General features: G+C 38.9%; 2 protein-coding genes across 2 annotated transcripts in view; both read right to left on the reverse strand.

Moving 5' to 3' along the window:
* Positions 1-313: 313 nt before the first annotated feature.
* On the reverse strand, positions 314-9,612 carry cfi (complement factor I). Its single transcript, NM_001200311.1, is given in 16 exon segments — positions 314-745; positions 890-961; positions 963-991; positions 1,358-1,368; positions 1,371-1,638; positions 1,822-1,925; positions 2,513-2,646; positions 2,765-2,788; positions 3,183-3,215; positions 3,824-3,979; positions 4,222-4,335; positions 4,478-4,680; positions 4,767-4,914; positions 6,001-6,364; positions 6,617-6,682; positions 9,512-9,612. Coding segments are annotated over 16 exon segments (2,004 nt in total). The 5' UTR covers positions 9,572-9,612; the 3' UTR covers positions 314-527.
* Positions 9,613-10,197: 585 nt separating this feature from the next.
* The window catches only part of LOC108275605 (tetratricopeptide repeat protein 39B), a 16,656-nt gene continuing 11,769 nt past the window's right edge, over positions 10,198-15,084 (reverse strand). Inside the window, exon 19 of the mRNA XM_053686056.1 lies at positions 10,198-14,847. Coding sequence (XP_053542031.1) covers positions 14,751-14,847 — 97 coding nt within the window. The 3' untranslated portion in view covers positions 10,198-14,750. The remainder of the gene's footprint in view (positions 14,848-15,084) is intronic.

Raw genomic sequence — 15,084 nt, forward strand, 5'->3', positions numbered from 1 at the left:
GACGCACTGATACGAGTATAATTATTTGGGTTTTGATACCGACACTGATACCGAAATACAGAGCTACCCACATAGTATATAATCAGTGTGTCGTCACAAGTCATTTTATTTAGCTCTGTTTGTTTAAATGAAGTGCATTAGCTAGCTACATGAGTGGATGGAGTTGGGTTGCAGTGGAAAGGAGTCGGAGTAGGGTTTTGCTTTCATTGTCTGAATGATCAATAACTTAATAGCTGCTCATCAACAACCTCTGTCATAAGACCTGTTATTTTTACTCACCTAGCGTTGTCCAACAAAGCACAAACTCGCTTAGTCGCTTTGTAAGCTTTTTAATGAGAACCAAATATTCAAAGAATTAACACTCATGCAGTATGGCCATCTGTTTAAACTTGTTACCAATCCAACTTCGTTATGAATATAGCAAAACCAATAAAGAAAACAAGGCAATAACTTTAAAATTCTCAATCTATCGCAACTTCAGCTACGTTATTAGCATTATTATTGAGAACGTTCCGTCAGGTTCCACATCACTGGTTGTACTTGGTGACTGCAGGCCAGCCGGTGTGCTGACGAATCCACTCGAAGTAGTACGCCACTTTAGTGTACACTCCGGGAAAGCCGGCTTCTCCACAGTTCTCTCCCCAGCTCACAATTCCCCACACGTACGACACACCGCTCGCATCTTTACACACTAACGGGCCTCCGGAGTCACCCTGGCACGAGTCCACATTCCCCTCCAGATCACCTGACACACAGGAGACAGGTGTGGACAGGTGAGACAGCTGAGGTGCGCACATATGGGACAGGCGGAGATGGATTGTCTAAATTGTAGTAAGTTAGGTTAGACAGCTGAGGTGAGACAGGTGAGGTAAGGTGTACACACACATACCTGCACACATCATTCCGTCGTAGAAGCGTTCCTTGTAGTAGGACCTGCAGTTAGGGATGAGACTCACATTGGCCCACTTCAGTATGTTCACACTGTCTCCTTCTACAAAGACACAGAGAGACGGTTGTGTGGAGAGGTGAGACAGATAAGACAAGTGATGGACAAGTGATACAGGCAAGTATTGGATAGGTGATACCACTTTGAACAGGTAATATAGTTGAGTTCTAGAGCGGTGAGACAGGTGAGGCCGGTATGGGCAGATAAGATAACTGAGTTATAGAGATGTGAGACAGGTGAGACCAGTATGGACAGATAAAATAGTTGAGGTGTGGAGAAGTGAGACAGGTGAGGACAGGTAATAAAAGAAAGTTTTGTACAGGTGAGACCAGGGTGTACAGGTAAGATAGTTGAGTTGTGGAGGGGTGAGACAGGTGGGACAGCATTAGCATTATTTTAGCAGTAAGGTACCTTTGTTGCGTCCCCATCCAGAAATGGTGCAGGTGTGGTTGGGAGGAAACTGCAGTGGGGACCAGGGGACACACACGGACCGCACGGCCGGGTTCGGGTAGAGACACTCCTTCTGATTGGCCAGTTCCTCCAGCTGGATGAGCGCGATGTCGTTCTGATAGGTGCGCGGGTTGTAGTCACGGTGAATGATGATGTTCTTCACAGGGACGCTGTCCGTGGTGCTCAGCAGAGACAGCTTCTTCCACAGAGAGAATTTAATCCGGAAAACCTGGGGCTTCTGCCTGTGCACACACACACACACACACACACACACACACACACACACACACACGCACGCACACACACACACACGCACGCATGCAAACACACGCACACACAAACGTGCACACGCGCACAAATTGTTGTGTGTCGTGGAAAAACTTTGCAAAAATAGTTTGTGGTAGTTCTAATCACTGATTGGCTACCTGACGCAGTGGGCGGCGGTTAGAACCCAGCACCCGCCCAGGTAAGCGCCACCGCAATGGATTTTTCCTTCATCCTGCACAGCCACCTGCCACTGTATCTGAGTCTGAACCCGCAACAACACACAACAACGTACTGAGTACTGCTGTGTTCTGTTATGTATTGTTGTGTTGTGTGGTGCTGTGTAGTGGTGTGTACTGCTGTGTAGTGGTGTGTACTGTTGTGTGGTGTTGTGTAGTGGTGTGTAGTGTTGTGTACTGTTGTGTGCAATTCTGTGTACTGGTGTGTAGTGATGTGTGGTGTGTACTGTTGTGTAATGATGTGTTCTGTTGTGTGGTGGTGTGTACTGTTGTGTAGTGGTGTGTAATGTTGTGTAGTGATGTGTGGTGTGTACTGTTGTGTAGTGGTGTGTACTGTTGTGTGGTGTTGTGTAGTGGTGTGTACTGTTATGTAGTGCTGTGTGGTGTGTACTGTTGTGTAGTGGTGTGTAGTGTTGGGTGTAGTGTTGTGTGGTGTGTACTGTTGTGTAGTAGTGTGTAGAGTTGTGGGTGTGGTGTTGGTGTGTATTATGGTGTATCATTGTGTAGTGCTGTGTATTATTTTGTAATGTTGTGTAGTGCTGTGTATTATTTTGTAATGTTGTGTAATGCTGTGTATTATTGTGTACTGTTGTGTAAAGTTGTGTGTTCTGACCGGTAGAGCTTCCTCTCCCCCCACCACGCGTTTTTGGCGTCTGTATCGTGTTTCTTCCTCTGTCTTATGAATGTAGGCCATGTTGGGAATTCCACACTGCAGGGTCTCTGTGTGATTGCGTAATTTCAGGATATCTGATAAACACACACACACACACACACACACACACACACACATTAGAATGATTGATATTGTGATATTGTGAGGTCGTGTGTCTGCACATGTGAGTTGTGTATGTGTTGAGCTCTTTACCTTCTTTAGGATTTGACCACAACTCTGTAAAAACACACATAGGTCATGTTAGCATGGTATGTGTATATGTGTGTGTGTGTGTGTGTGTGTGTGTGTGTGTGTGTGTGTGTGGATTCAGATTCTTTAAATATTCCATTTAAAGTACATTCATCAACATTTATAGATGTGAGTTAGCTTTCGGTTATGGCTAACATATATTTATTGTTCCACAGCCCGACACACAGTGTATTTAACTTACACTAGCTAACATTAGCTAGCTTTGCTGCTCAGCTTAAGGCTAGTTGTGTTTGTATCTAAGCTAAGAAGCACAATGTCAAGGAAGTGATTTAGCACTTTAATTAGCATTAGCATAAAATGTTGTAATATTTTTCAGTATGTAGGCTACGTATGGACCGTAGTGTAGTTAAGAGACGCTAACCTTTTTCAGGTGTCACCTCTGGCTGTGATACTTCTAAAACAGAAATAACTTGATTAGCACTGAATATATCTTATTAGCATTAGCATAGTTAAAAATGAGTTATAGCTCACATCTCTGAATGTGTGTGTGTGTGTGTGTGTGTGTGTGTGTGTGTGAGAGAGAGAGAGAGAGAGAGAGAGAGAGAGAGAGAGAGAGAGAGAGAGAGAAAGAGAGATCTGTTCTTTTTCTTGCTAACAGTCTTTTTGTCTAATAACAGCTAGTTAGCAAAAACACATTAGAATTAGCATTAGCATTAGTTAGTGAAAGGTTATTTATTTATTTATTTACTGTTGTGTGTGGTATTTTGTAGTGGTGTGCACTGTTTTGTACTGTTGTGCAGTGGTGTGTACTGTTGTGTATTGTTGTGTAGTGATGTGTACTGTTGTGTAGTGGTGTGTACTGTTGTGTATTGTTGTGCAGTGGTGAGTACTGTTGTGTGGTGTTGTGTAGCAGTGTTTTGCACATTTGCAACTAGCATTAGTTGGCTATCATGGCAGTTAGTTAGCTATACTTATGTATACCAGTACTCTGTAGAAGTAAAATGAGTGTGTGTGTGTGTGTGTGTGTGTGTGTGTGTGTGTGTGTGTGTTCCTGGCACTAACCTTTCACTAACCCGTCTGATCTAGGGCGAGTCTCACTGACGTGTGTGGACGTCTCGAGTTCATCTTCGCCTCCTAAACAATCCCGTATCTGATCTCCAACGGCGGACCTCGGAAGACACACTCCAGTTTTACAGTAGAACGCACCCTTCTGGCAATCTAAACACACCATGACAACATACTACATGACAATACACAATACTACACACTACACTACTCTACACAGCATAACGTACAGCATTACATAATACTATACGACACTACACACTATACAACACACTCAATACTGCACAGTATACAATACAATAAGGAAACAGGGTACTACATTGTGCTAGAGAGTAGTATTGTGTAGTATTGTGTAGTATTCTGTAGTGTATTTGAAGGAATGCGAGCTGTCGTACCTGTGCAACACATTTCATCGCTGTTGTCTCCGCAGTCGTCCACTCCGTCACAGATGTGTTTCCACGACACACACTTCTCATTAACACAGCGGAACTCGTCACACTCCTTACTGTCTGCAGCCACCCAGACAACAGTGTGTGTGTGTGTGTGTGTGTGTGTGTGTGTGTGTGTGAGTGTGTCGTAACCCATAAACATTTTTTTAGATTATGTATATTTGATATATTAGAAGTAAAATGTGTGATGCTCAGTTATTACCTTGCTGTCCTGTGTAGCACTTTACCGTAGCGACAGATGTGCTGTCAATGATTTGGCGAGGTTTGTAAAGTACACACTCGGCCAGGCTGTGCTCCGCCCCCGTACAGCTCACACTGATACATTTACGTACACTGGTCAGGACATGCCCTCCTTCTATGTCCTTAAACTCACCGAACTCGATTGTCCCCAGCGACAGTGCTCCTCTGAGACACACACACAGATAGACAGATAGATAGTTAGACAAAGAGAGAAAGGGAGTGTGTGTGTGTGTGTGTGTGTGTGTGTGTACCTGGCATCGCTTTTGACATGTCTGCAGACGACGTTAGCGGCCGGCGTGTTCCACGAGTCTGAACCACAGATCAACGCTCTCCCTTCAACTGTTTTCACCTGAACCACCTGCTGACCCTTGAGCTCCTCTAACAACACTTCAAAAGATTCTGGCTCACACACACACACACAGAGACACACACACACACACACACACACACAGTGTCAGGTTTTGTAATGTCAGGAATGTAAATATGGGTCACGTGTTCAAATGACACTCCACTCTAACACTCGAACACTAACAGTAATAGTAACAGTGTGCAACATGTATTTTATTTTTTAGCACTTCGCATTTTTCAGTAACTTTTATTTTTTTAAGCTTTATTTTTTGAAGCTGATTTCAGTAAGTCAACATTTAGATGCTTTTATTAGGATTTTGGCTGTTTAGTGATTTTAAGAAATGATAAGAAAGGTTTTTCTTATTTATTTATTACTGTTGTGTGTGTGATGTGTGGTGTGTACTGTTTTGTAGTGTGTGCTGTTGTGTGGTGTGTAGTGATATGTGGTGGTGTGAAGTAGTGTGGTTCATATAGTGCAGTGTACTATTGTATATTCTGCAGTGTTGTGTAATATTGTGCTGTATACTGTGAGTACTGTGTAGTTTTGGTTACTATTATATATTGTGTAGTGTTCAGATGTTTGTAGTACAGTGTTGTGTAGTGTGGTATTGTATACTGAATAATATTATGTAGTGGGTAGTGCAATATTGTGTAGTATTGTGTATTATAGTGTAGTAATGTATCATGTGTTTATACTGTGTTTATATGTGTAGCGCTTTTAACAGTGGATTTTTAAAATGTCATTTTATTCTCATATCGAGATCATGATTTTTTACTTTTGTGTATTTTCAGGTTTTTATTTGATTTTTTTTTTTACAGTTTATTTGTTTTAGTTATGCTTGAAAAATAGTTTTAGGTGTGTGTGTGTGTGTGTGTTTTTAACGTTTAACTACTGAGTTTACTATTTTAATAATAATTTTGTAACATTTGTGTTTTTTGTGTTTATTTTTAGTGGTGGGGAATGTTTAACATTTTAAACCTTCGTAGCTAATTGAGCTATTTTTAGCTTCTATGTTGTGTAAATGTGTTTTCATCATGAAGAGTTTTAGAAATATTTGAACAATTCTGTTGATATTGTGGATGATGATTATGATGATGATGATGATGATGATTGTTAGTATTATTCGTGTCTCTCACCCACACACGATCCTAAGTGTGAGTAGTGAGAGAAGACGGGTCTTCTGTCTCGGCAGGCGGTGACCTGGGCATGGCACAGAGACGGGTAGCTCCGCTTGTCCAGTCCACACACGGAAGGTCTGATCCGTGGACACTGATAGGGAATTTTACACACACACTGACCCTTGATACAGCGCTGCCACGGCGGGCAGAACACTTTACCACAGGACGATCGAGTGTGTTTCTCAGACACGCACTCCTGAGACAGCAGGTTGAGGGGCGGGGCTTTAGGGCGTGGAGGGGGAGTGGTTAATCCGGGAGTGGGTTTGGGTTTTGGCTGCAATGGGTGTGTTTGATCGTCGGCCAAATCCTCCTCTGCACCTCCCTGTGTAAACCGAAAGTAATTCAAGTGTCATTTAAATTGTTTCTCTTTAGTACTTTATCAACACGTCTGAGTGAAATGGTAACGTTCCTGATGACTTCAGTGTCATTTACACCTGATTTCCTAAATGTTTAACAGCTACATGCTAGCTAGCTAAACCACTAATCTCAGTCAAACCACAGTAGCTACAGAACTACACAATAATTCAGTCTCCAAAACAACGAGACACTTAGAACAGAAATAAAAGCAGCTCACCTCAGGGTGTAAGGGTGGAAGTTTAGGAATCACTAGTTTTTGTTCGCTCTGAACCTGCAGACCCTCCTGAACAAACTCATAAACACACACACACACACACACACACACACACACACACACACACACACACACACACACACACACAGAGTCTTCATTTTATTATTAATAAGGTGTTAGTTATAAAACTACTCACGACTCCTGCCAGATCAAAGTTTAATGGCGGTGTGATGAAGTGGAGTCACTGTTACATCCCTGGAGTTGATTATTTTCCTCTAACAGCACATCTCCCAAATGTTTTATTCCTCTTACACCACAGCAATTCACCCACTATTACAATTTATGTATATTAAAGGACATCATACTTTTTATCTGTTTATAGCTACATTTAATGTCTGTGAAAAAACCTAATTCCTGTTGTCACTTATGTTATAGCAGCTATAAACACTCGCTCCCTTACCATCCTCTTTATTCTCTATTCTCTCTCTTTATTCCCTCTCTTTATTCTTTCTTTATTCTCTCCTTATTCTTACTCTTTATTCCCTCTTTATTCTCTCTTTCTATTCCCTCTCTTTATTCTCTCTTATTCCCTCTCTTTATTCTCTCCTTATTCCCTCTCTTTATTCTCTCCTTATTCTCTCTTTATTCCCTCTTTATTCTCTTTCTATTCCCTCTTTATTCTCTTATTCCCTCTCTTTATTCTCTCCTTATTCTCTCTTTATTCCCTCTTTATTCTCTTATTCCCTCTCTTTATTCTCTCCTTATTCTTTCTCTTTATTCCCTCTTTATTCTCTTTCTATTCCCTCTCTTTATTCTCTCTTATTCCCTCTCTTTATTCTCTCCTTATTCCCTCTCTTTATTCTCTCCTTATTCCCTCTCTTTATTCTCTCCTTATTCTCTCTTTATTCCCTCTTTATTCTCTCTCTCTATTCCCTCTCTTTATTCTCTCTTTATTCTCTCTCTTCAAGTTAATAAGACAAAAAAACTTTGCTTGTCGTATTAGTGAGAAACAGTAAGGAAGTGTAAACTCCTCTGTCCTGAAGCTGTGGGAAATTTACAGTTCCAGCTTTAACCTCTGATTGTTACACAGCGCTGACACTGGAGACTCCTTCCATACGTGTTACATTAACACCTCTCTCCTTACAGAAAACTTCACACACGTTTTTAATCTGTTTATTATTAGCAGAGCGTCTGCTGTACACGTCCCTGTGCACGAGCCATTACAACAGAAATGATAACATTAAAAGAGCGCATTAATGATAAATAAACCTGTGATGTGCCGCTGCACTACAGTCAGAGCTGCTGTTATAGAAAACTAATCAACACCTTCCTCCTGACCAATCACCATCCAGAACTCAGCAGTGCTGAGGAGTGAAAATAATAATTCCACACCCTGGAACGATTAGGAACAAAAGATTTGCTGATTAAAACTTTCACTGACTCACTGAACGAATCTGAGTCTCAACTAAAAGATTCACAGATTCATCCACTTTAGCACAGGGCTTCCCAAACCTTTTGTGGCAAAACAAATCCCAAATGATCATTATGAATTTTCTGCGAGCCCAAGCCTTCACCACTTTAATATTCCCTGCACCGGCTGACATGTCTAGTGGGAAGAGTGAACTTGGATGTCTTCACACAGCTTTTCAAAATGCCAGGAGGTGTGTGTGTGTGTGTGTGTGTGTGTGTGTGTGTGTGTGTGTGTGTGTGTGTGTGTGTGTGTGTGTGTGTGTGTGTGTGTGTGTGTGTGTGTGTGTGTGTGTGTGTGTGTGTGTGTGTGTATGTGTGTGTGTGTGTGTGTGTGTATGAAAGAGTCACGTCGCTTTCCAGTTTCGAACAATGCATAAGGAATAAAAAACAGTCTAACATTAATTTGAAAAAAGAAACGAATAAAAGAAAAGAATAGATTGTGAGTTTCTCTCGTAACCCCATTTATAAATCACGGGCTCCACACGAGGTCATGACCCCTAGTTTGGGAATCGCTGCTTTAGTGACTCATCCACATGAATCAATAAGATGGATTGATTCAGGACACAGAGCGAAGAGCAGGTCGTTTATGTGAATATTGACTTTTCATCATCACTGTCACTGTTACACAATCCTGTACTCAGAGACCCTCAGCTGCTTTTAACTCACTGCATTTAACTGTTCATTATATTTAAACAGAAATATTGGAACTCATGAAAATGAGTAAAGCTGAATAAACTTACACGCCATCTTTTCAGCTTAAAAGTGTGGAAACTTGGTGTATTTCTATTATAACATTATACTTTTAGCACAGTTTTAAAAAAAAGTATTCTTGATCAAGTCTTGAGTTTTTTCAACATGTGGACGTCATCTTCAGTTCTTTAGCTGCAGCTAACATTTTTAACATCAATATCTCTTCATGTTCACAGTGTTTTTTTCTGATGACAGTATAAATAAATTACAAGAGTAACTTTTTTTTCTTTGTATTTGTATTTCTTGTGTTTGGGAAGCCAATTATTATTTGCAAGACAAAAAAACGAATAATTATTATATGATTTTCTCTTTTTATGAACAAAAATGTAAAAATAAATAAATAAAATAAATTAAAATAAAAAAAGGAATGATTTTAGAGAAAAGTGATATAATTTTACTCATTGTATTTCTTTTATTACCAAATCTCCCAGAGGGTGCCAATACTTTTGGGGCTAAATTATTGGCACCCTTCAAGAGGCATTTACAATTAGTTGAGATTTAAAGATTCACACAAACACTCAAGTCTTCAATCTTACATACGATCTAATTAATAAACGTGTGTGTGTGTGTGTATTGCACACAGCTGACGGAGCTTTAAACTTTAAACAAGGATTCATTCTGACATCTAGTTTAGATTAAAATATAATAAATATAATGAATAAAGATGTCAGGACTCACCGTGTGCCCGAGCTGCAGCAGGAAGACAGACAGAAGAAGAACGAGTGTATTCCTCATCATTCTATCCTTCTCTCTCTCCTCTCTGATGTCTTCTCTCGAACATCGTTATACAACTGAACCCAGAGTTTTTATTTTCCCCCAAACAGACCTTCAGTAATCATTAACTTCTGTAAATATACACAGACGATTTACTGGAATATCCCATCATATAACACACAGCAAAGCAAACAAACTGTATGTGTGTGTAATAAATGAACTTAGGTTTAATTTATAGAATTAATTTATCACTCTGCAGACTACAGTACTACATAGTATACTAGTGTTTATGTATAGTATAAAGGCAGTAATAAACTACTAAACTACTGAAATATACAATGTAATAAACACTGCTGTAATAAACTCTACTGTAATAAACTGTATAATAAAATGTAATAAAATACACTTTATTACAAACATGCAGAGTTTAATGTGTTATAGAATTAAGGATCCATCCCAAATGATATTAACAGAAAATATTTTGAAAAGAGGTCCAACAATATTCACATCGCATTCAGAAAGGGAGCAAAAACTTTTGTAGCATATTATTAGTTTTATTTATTCTTTAATATCTTAACATAGATTGAGTGTTTTTGTTGACCATGATAATGAAGGAAAAAGGTATGAAATCAAACACACTACAAATCCTGTTGCTGTAAATTATAATTCCTCTTTATTTTGTCATAAAGGTGTACAAACATTTGCAACTCGGCTCAACGGGTATATTTCTATAATGTTGCATTTTATTCGATTTTTACACACATGAACACAACATACAGAATCAAAATGTGAACAAATACACAGAACAAAATAAACACACTTTGTTTTTATATCAGTAATCATTCAAATGTAATAAAGACATATTATTATAAAGAACTAAAGACGCAGGCTTTGCGTTGTGTGGTGCTGAGTGCCGAACAGATCAACAGACGTCATCACTGGGAGACTCGGGCTGCGTCCCAAACCACATACAAGCCCACGGCCTACCTCTTAACTACCTACAAAACCTATTCAACATGAGTCTATGCATTAACACTCGCCCTCTATTTAACACAGTAGTAAGCCTTTGGGATGTAGTCTAAATCCTATATAAACACCATCACACTGCTTACTGTGGTTCGGGACACAGCCTCAATCCTACAGAATCACACATGCACACTAGTTAGTAAGCTAGTATGCAGTTTAGGACATAGTCTTACTCCTAAAACTGAATATCTACTAACACTAACTAGCACGCTAGTTACTAGTGTAGTGTGTGTTTTGGGAGAAAGCCTGAATAAATACAACCTACACAATATTTAGTACAGTAAAGTGTAGATTGGAACACAGCCCAAATCCTATAAATCATATAACTGAACACTTGTGCACTATTTAGTACTGTAATATGTGGTTTGGGACGGAGGTAAGAAGTACTTCTCTGTGGCGTGTCTTTACTTCGTCGTAGCGAACAGGGCTGATCACATGACCTCTGTGTGTAATTGCTGATCACACTCAATATAAATCTCTGTCCTGCGTATGTTATATACATCTATCTGTACATCTGTTTATTCACATCTGTATTCTTCTCATTGCATCGACGAGCCGTACAGTACGCGGCGCTTCACCTGGAATAAAACACAAGGTAGCTAGGAGTCTGCAGCGTCTGATATGCAAATGAGCAGCAGTCGGCTAGTTAGGAGGCGGAGCAAGGGTCGCGTGCAGATGACGTATAATCATTCTCAGTATTCTGCTCTGCTCTGCTCCTGATACTTTCAAGTGTAAGATGTTCCTGGAAGGGCATTTCCTTTTAGCCAATCACTGCCTCAGACCCCGCCCACTACTGAGCCACAGCAGAATAGCTGAATTACCGTCTCGTAATTCTGCTTCGATTCACTCAGCGTTATATTCAGTGTTGAGGTAAGTGCTCAGTCAGGAAGCCACACACAGACTCATTAATATTCACATGGAGCGGAGTTTGTCTAAACTAGAGCCGTGTCTCGGGTGCGAAGGATTCTGACCTTGAATTTAAGCACATTTTTTCTTATGAGATATCGACTCGAGCAAGCGTTTTGAAGCTGGTCTGGACGCTGTTGTCTCAGACTCTTCAACTCAAGACAAATATGGCTCCCTCGGAGGTGTGAAATACACGTGAATTACATGAATTACGTGAATTACATTTTAATCATCTGAATGCAGAGCTCAGAAAATCCAGCTGCGTAACCCGACCCTGAACACCAGCAACTTTCCTCACGTGAACACGGACGCAATGAATTTTATGAATGTGTGAAAAGTGAAAATGACAATCTGCATAGTAAAGCAATGGAGAGATTCACACACACACACACACACACACACATTATAGACAAAATTTATACTATAGTTATTAATTTTTTTTTTTAATGGATAATAAATGATTATATATAATTTATCCTGTTTTCATGTTTCACATCATGACAAAGTGATCTAGAGAAACGCCTCCTGATGTCCCTGAATATTGCCTTATTTCTCAAAATAAAGAGTATATTTTGATCATAATCAGACTAAATTATTATTATTATTATTATTATTATTATTATTATTATTACTAATGCTTGTTTACAGTAGTTTATTGCTATGGCTGCTTGTTGTTTCCGACTTATTTAAAGAGTTAACAGGACGTGAAGCACCGAGTCTGTGCTGATATTAAAGTCTCACCTTACATGATGACATTTTGAAGTAATCAGATTTTAATGGAGCTCATGTCCAGTGAGGCTCTGAGGTGAGATCATGAATATTAATGAATCAGTACACAGAGCTGACACGTGATTGGCTGATTGTACATGTATCTACCCTCAGCTCCAGAATTAACAGTGCAAGAACTGTGACACGAGGTTTTTATTCCTTTTCTTTACCCGATAATTGTATTGTTTTAGATTAAGCTAATGAACCACAAAGACGAGTTGTTTATTTTTTAAAACAATCTTTACCAAGTGTGCCAATAATTCTGGAGCTGACTGTTATCTTCAGAACTTCCAGATTTGCATCTAATCTCCCAAATCGCCTGGGAATCTAAACTGAATCTAATTTTTCATCTGATTTTCCAAACATAGCATTTTGTCTTAATAATCTAAAGCCTAAATTTGTGCCTAATTTTTCCATTCTACAACGTACCAAATCTATCACATTGCGTCTAATCTTCAGACTCGATCAATGCGATATCTTCCGACTGCATACATTTGCATCTGATCTTCTGAAACTAAAGATTCCAGTGTAATCTTCTGAATGTTTAAAGTTAACATCTCACGTTCCACATATAATTTTCTGTCTAATTTCCCCATTTAAAAATTCATGTCTAATCTTCTGAAATATCAATTTGTGATTCTAAAACACATCTTACAATTCTAGAGGTTTTTTTTTAAACATAACGTTTAACCTTTCAAGTTTATAATTTTTGATGTATCTACATTTATAATCTTTTATATTTGGAATAACTTTCTAATCTATGCATGCACGTCTGATCTTACACAGCTATACTTCCACATGTATGAAATGTAACATTTCCTTTCTAATGAAATTCCAATCTCAGTATTTCCATCATTTATATAGAATCAGTAATATTTATGATCTGCTTAAGAGCCTGCACTGGTTAGGAGGAGTATTATGGGATGGATTTCTCCTTTAGAAGACACCGTGGAGATTTTATGGTGATGAGAATATCATATAGCTGATTATCAGCGTAATCTCTGTGCTATTGCACTGCATACCATCACACAGTACTATCAATATATATATATATATATATATATATATATATATATATATATATATATATATATATATTTAATTTACACAAACGCAACGTACACAAAGCCGACGTGACATAGTGAGGGTCATTTAAAAGCTAATAAAATGTTAAACACCACACACTGAGGCGCACACACACACACAAACACAAATATTTGATGTGAATAAAACAATTAAACCGGACGTTATGATCCTGAAAGCAGCCTTCTTGGATTTTAGATTTCAGTAAATATTCTCAACGTCTTCGTAACTGTTCATCATCGACATCACGCCGATACGAGCCGGACCGTCTCACGCTTCCACCGGTTTAGAAGTCACGACTATTTCATCATCACATGTGGGCGTGCCTTAGTAACAATCTTCACAATTAATTCAGCTATTTCTTTCAACTGTAATATTCAACATCTTGCCATAATACTCTCTCATTTTATGTAAATTTGAACTGCTCTATTAGTCATGGCGATGAAGAGAAAGGCATGGAACTGTTCTAGATTAGACATCGGCATCAGCACAGCGTTAGTAACAAAAGCTGTATGATTGTCTAAATTAGTTTTTTAATCACTAGAAGAAAAAACTAACTTTAAAGCTGCAGTATGTAACTTTGGGAGGGTGGAGTGATTTGGTGACATCTCTGGTGGAAATGTGTTACTGCAAGTTACATGTATCCACGTATGAAAAAAACAGGAAAAAATTCAGCCCTGACTCGGAGTTACTGCTGCCGGAGTGTGAAGGAAATAATATCACTATCACAGGAAATTAACGCTTCTTTTTTCCCCCCTCAATTTAGTCGTAGTCAAACTCCACCGCTTGCTAGCCGAGCTAGTCGAGGGCGTATAAGCAGCGTATCGTTTTGAACTGCTGCAAACATCAATGACTGGCTAGTGTTACTGTTATTCACAGGTCAATGAGGAAGCCCCTCCTACTCACAGAGCAGGACTGACTCATTAAGGCTTCGATTAGCGCTCATTATTAAAAAATTAATACTGCAGCTTTAAATAGAACAAAAGGGTACATTCGTGAAAGCAGCTATGTTGGATCTTGCAATGTTCAGCTCTATGATTGCTTTAACCTCATTATTATTATCATGAGAAATAAAAACTATAGAAGATAAAAGGAAAATTTAATAAAATGTATAAATCATTCCCCTTTAATTATTTAATATTTATATAAACAACTAAACCCCATTTCAACTAAACCTGTTTTCTCCCCCCCCCTGTTTTTTTGTTTGTTTGCTTTTTTTTTTTTTTTTTTTTACACCTGCTGAGGTACAAGTGTGTGTGTGTGTGTTGTACCGTCTCCTCTCTGCTAATACACAACAGAGGAAATGCACTTTGGTTTGCTTGTTTGTAGACGAATGTTTTATTCGTCACTCGTTACAGTACTCTGATGATCAAGACGATGCCGCTCCCATCGTAAAGGTCAGCATGTGATGAGCCCGTTTCTATGGCGAGTTGACCGGAGTACCTTTCAGGCTGTTCAGCGCTGCATGGATCCGGAAATGCAGCCGAGACTCCATCGAGTAATCCTTATAATTCACCCTGTATAAATTCATAAAAACATCAAATTTTATTGATATTTTAATCTGTCGAGAATTATTCAGAACAATAATAAAACATCAATTAAATAAAATGGTGTTAAATATTGAACCTAACACCTAACACTAGAATAAAATATAACAAGCCGCAAGTCGTTAAAAAACTGATACTAACTTTTATTCTGTTGATGATATTCAGAATAAATAAAATAAATAAATACTTCATTCTTTTTAAAAATCA

Source organism: Ictalurus punctatus, chromosome 15, assembly GCF_001660625.3.
Source record: "Ictalurus punctatus breed USDA103 chromosome 15, Coco_2.0, whole genome shotgun sequence".
NCBI lineage: Eukaryota > Metazoa > Chordata > Actinopteri > Siluriformes > Ictaluridae > Ictalurus > Ictalurus punctatus.